Raw genomic sequence first — 4,301 nt, 5'->3', positions numbered from 1 at the left:
GAGACTTCAGCTGTCAATCATGGCCTCAGCCGTTCCGCAACAGGTTTGGACCTGGTGGGTGTTGATGGACGGCGGAGCATGGAGCAGACACGCAGTGGAGCCGATCTTGCAGCCGTTCCACATCCTGTGGAATCCCTGGGTGACAGTGATTTTCTGAGTCATACCCACCAGTCGCTAACTAACACCACCAGATGGTTAATGCTCACGTCACATTTTGGAACAAAACTCCGTCCTTCACCTCCACAGGGTGTGAGTGCTTCTGCCCTGTGTCGTGATGTGGCCTGGCTCACGGAGGAACTGTTGTTTAGGAACAAAGACGTCGGTTTTGGGGGAAGTTTGGAGGAGGTTGTCCAATATTCCCTCTCCCTGCTAGCCCCTCACCTCATCATAGCTGCAGTGCCGTCTAGGTTGGTTTTCTACCTGTCAAAAAGAAAAACAAAGAAAAACATTGATAAGCGCTGAACAGCAAACTTGTGTTGCTTATCAAAAATCCAATTTCCCTTTCAGTGAAGCCTCTGTCTCCATTACTGTCCATGCCTCCCTCCTAGGAAAGACCCTTTTATTGTGCCCCGTCGTTCTCTTGCTGCCACTCTTCACCTCACCCTCCAGGCCCAGATTGTCACACACACCTTTATTTCAGAAGCAGTTGGTGGTGAGTGATTTTTGCATGCATGTATTTGTGTAGCTGACAACACTTTTCCTAGAACACTTCAACTTAAATATCTTGAGACCCTATGTTCTACAGACACCTCATTTTTTGTGGGAGGCCTTGGCCGTGGTACTGACTGTTGGAAAATCAGTTTGAAACATGACATTTTTAAAGTACTTAGTATTCTGACTGTTAAGGCATGCTAAGCTTTGAGCAGTGTCAGGGCACTTTACATGCAGCAAATAATTTTGTATCCACTAAACATGAAACCAAGGCTATGCTCTTAAGCTGGTTTCAGCTGTTTCTTCTTTAAGTTCTTGTATGATATTGTCCCCTGATTTCCAGTTGTCAATTTGTGTGATGTGTAGCTAGAGATGAAATTAGACAGCAGAATGATTTGAGACCATATTTCAACTAAAAAACTCAGATTTATCCCAAACCAGGCCTCCTTTAGGTTAGTCAATGGTTACAGTCTGCCTTTAACGACTTCTAAATTCCAAAAAAGACTGTTGAATTAGACTGCATTAGTTTTAGCTAGGTGTACCTTAACTAAACCCTGACACTGAGTGTAATTTGTCCTCAGGTCTAATTTGTAAAAGACATCTTGATCTCAATTAGACATCCCTGTAAAAAAAAAAAAAAAAAAAGCTTTACTTACTAAAATCAAGTCTCTTACTGGACAGTTAGCTGCCAAGACTTTATTAACCCTAACCTCAATCAAGGGTTTTTGTTGCTTAAACTTAATTATACCCTAACCAACCTATCCAAGTTTATTTACCATAACCACAATCTTTCACTAGCCTTCACCACACAATAGCTGCAGATATTGCAGATAGCGAGAATTTTAAACAACATTGGCATCAAAACTTAATGCAGGGTTTTTTGCAGAATCTCTCAATTTTGGCTTTCTTGTGTGGCGATAGGGTTGGAAACAGCATAGACTGCATCAATGGAAGTATATTTCCAGGATAAAGCTTAACATCCGGCGCATGTCTTAAACACCGGATGTCAGGCTTTTCTTTCACCTTCTGCTCTTTTTGTGTTGCCGTTCTCAAAATCCCTTTCAATAAGCATACAACAACAAAATTTGAGCTAGCAAGCTACAGGCTGAAAATTTGGATTATGCCACAAGGCAGGCCTACTTGGTTGTTTTTGGGAATGATTGTAAAGATTTAAAAAGAATATGCTTACAGCATTTACTATCTAACTGGGACGTTTCTGGGTCGATTGGCGGGATTGCTGTTGACAAAGTGCACACGATGATACATAGGTAAAAGAAAATTACGTTTAACCATTTATACAGCTAATTTATAATAGCTCCTGTTACTGTATTGTGTTAACAGTTAACTTCACCGCAGCTTGTTCAGAACATAATGCGCCCAAGACGATTATGATTGGTTTAAAGAAATGCAAACCACTTAAAACGTGTTCAGGTTTTTTCGTATCCTGAAATGAATGTATGGAGGAGCTAGACCTTACACAACAGGACTGTGGAGATGCAATAGGTTTGGCAATGTGAGACTATAAACAGCATGATGTGTATAAGTAATACACGGCAATCATTTAATGGCAGAAATTCTACAAATACTGTGGTGTTTTGAATTATAGGAAGCTACTTTGCCTGCACGAGTCATTATTACTGCATGACTTGTTTTGGTTGTATTGGAAGTAGAGCTGGTGGGCAGGGGGCTTTGAACTGGTGAAAGCCTGTATTTTGTAGATTAAAACATGGATGCTAACCTTAACCGATAAAAATAGGTTAAATCTGCTATATTGAGGTAATTTTATTTTGTTGTGTAATGTCCTGTAGTGGATAAGGTACTCTGATCTTTTAAGTAGAAGTAGTAATACCACAGTGTAGAAATACTCTGTTACAAGTAAAAGTTCTGCATTCTGAATATTACATTTAAACATATTATAAAACTGGACTATATTATATAATTAGTGATGCATTAATATGTTCATTTGTTTAACGTTGCAGCTAGTAAAGGTGTCTTAACTAAAATTACTTTATATTCTGGTTGTGAATTTCCTTGGGGATCAATAAAGTCTTACTATAACTTATAATACATCATTATTCATTGGTTGATTATATTTTGTATTGTTAATCTGTATCTGTAAAACCATTACTTTAAATATAAATGTAGTGGATTAAAAAATACAATATTTCCCTCCAAGCGAAGTAGCAGTAAATGAAAACGTAAATTACAAGTAATTCAAAATTGTAACTTAGTACAGTGATTGAATTGAGAATCGTTTTTGAATCGAAAATAGATGTTGAATCGAATCTTGAACCTAAAAATTTAAATCGAATTGTGATATTTTCTGAATTGTGCGCTCCTAGTATTCAGCTACTTTCCACCACTGGTAATATTATAGCAAATCCATGGATTAACCTAAGGAAACGTGAACTCAAATCTCCTAAAGCATCCATAATGGTTTGTATTCAGTGTTTGTCTTCCAGGTTGGATTTTGTAACAAAATCTGTGACTCTGTTTAGGAGCACAAACAATCTTCAGTCAAGACTTTCTCACCATCACATGAAAGCAGAAGAATAGTGATAAAATATATAAATAAAGAGATAGCACTTGTGAAAACTCTCGCCCCTGCTTATTAGCAAAATCTCATTAACTGATCCATTAGCTAAAGACTTTGTCTGGTGTCCAACATATTTCAGCCAAACAGTAACATTGTTTTTTTTTTTTTTTTTTCAAGATTCATTTTTTGTTATTAAAGGTCTTTATTTTATAAGACAGCTGTATACACGAAAGGGGAGAGAGAGGGGGAATGACATGCAGCAAACAGCCGCAGGTGGGAGTTGAACCCGCGGCTGCTGCATTGAGTGAACTATAAATGGGCACACGCTCTACCACATGAGTTACCCAGGTGCCCTAAACAGTAATCTAAGATATTTTGCTAAGATACAGACCAAAACCTGCTTATTGTTGATAATATCAAACACTACATTTGTTCTTAGCGTGTGCAGTGTCTGCCATGCTGTGTGAGTTGGTCGGCAGTGGTGTCAGCAGCAGGGTGAGGAGTGACGGTGTGGACGGAGAGCAGGTCAACAGTGACATGGAGTTTGATGTGGTGCTCTGCCAGTCCGAGTTGACGGAGAGAGCCCTGCAGCTCTGCCATCTCCTGCCTCCGGGCTTCATGCCAGTGAGTATGAATTGATATTGCGCACACACACACACACAAACGCACCTAGTGTGTCTCATTCAATGGAAGTTTAATGGAGCTGAACAGCCATTCATCCTTCTCTGCTGCCTTTATCTAAGGTAGAGGCATGTGCGTGTGCGTGTGTGTGTGTGTGTGTGTGTGTCAGTCAAGGGCTCAGAATCTGAGCCAGAGATACTATTCCTCTCTCTGTTTACTCAGCATTCATTTTGGCAGCTGCTCTCTCTTGTCTCTTCTGCTTGCAGCTCTGTTTCTCATCCCATTTCTCTCCAAAAGATATCGCTCCTGGTCTTATCTTCCTGCCGGCCATCTTTCATTCTCCTCCTCTGATCTCTGCTGCATCTCTACTACACATCTCATGCTCTCTGTCAGCTGTCTCCCCCTCTAACCTTTCTTCACATTTGAGCTTACCCATTATCTCTCTCTCTCTTGCTCTCTTTCATGTTCTCTCTCTCTCTCTCTCTCTCTCTCT

At 40.0% G+C, this 4,301-nt stretch overlaps 1 protein-coding gene across 3 annotated transcripts in view; it reads left to right on the top strand.

The window, feature by feature from the left end:
* The window catches only part of gpat2 (glycerol-3-phosphate acyltransferase 2, mitochondrial), a 130,921-nt gene that overhangs the window by 114,782 nt on the left and 11,838 nt on the right, over positions 1-4,301 (top strand). For all 3 annotated transcript variants that reach the window (XM_032515971.1, XM_032515968.1, XM_032515970.1), the window contains exons 16-18: positions 247-407; positions 549-652; positions 3,627-3,811. In XM_032515971.1, coding sequence (XP_032371862.1) covers positions 247-407; positions 549-652; positions 3,627-3,811 — 450 coding nt within the window. The remainder of the gene's footprint in view (positions 1-246; positions 408-548; positions 653-3,626; positions 3,812-4,301) is intronic.

Source organism: Etheostoma spectabile, chromosome 5, assembly GCF_008692095.1.
Source record: "Etheostoma spectabile isolate EspeVRDwgs_2016 chromosome 5, UIUC_Espe_1.0, whole genome shotgun sequence".
NCBI classification, from domain to species: domain Eukaryota; kingdom Metazoa; phylum Chordata; class Actinopteri; order Perciformes; family Percidae; genus Etheostoma; species Etheostoma spectabile.
This window is presented reverse-complemented; position numbering and strand designations above follow the sequence as displayed.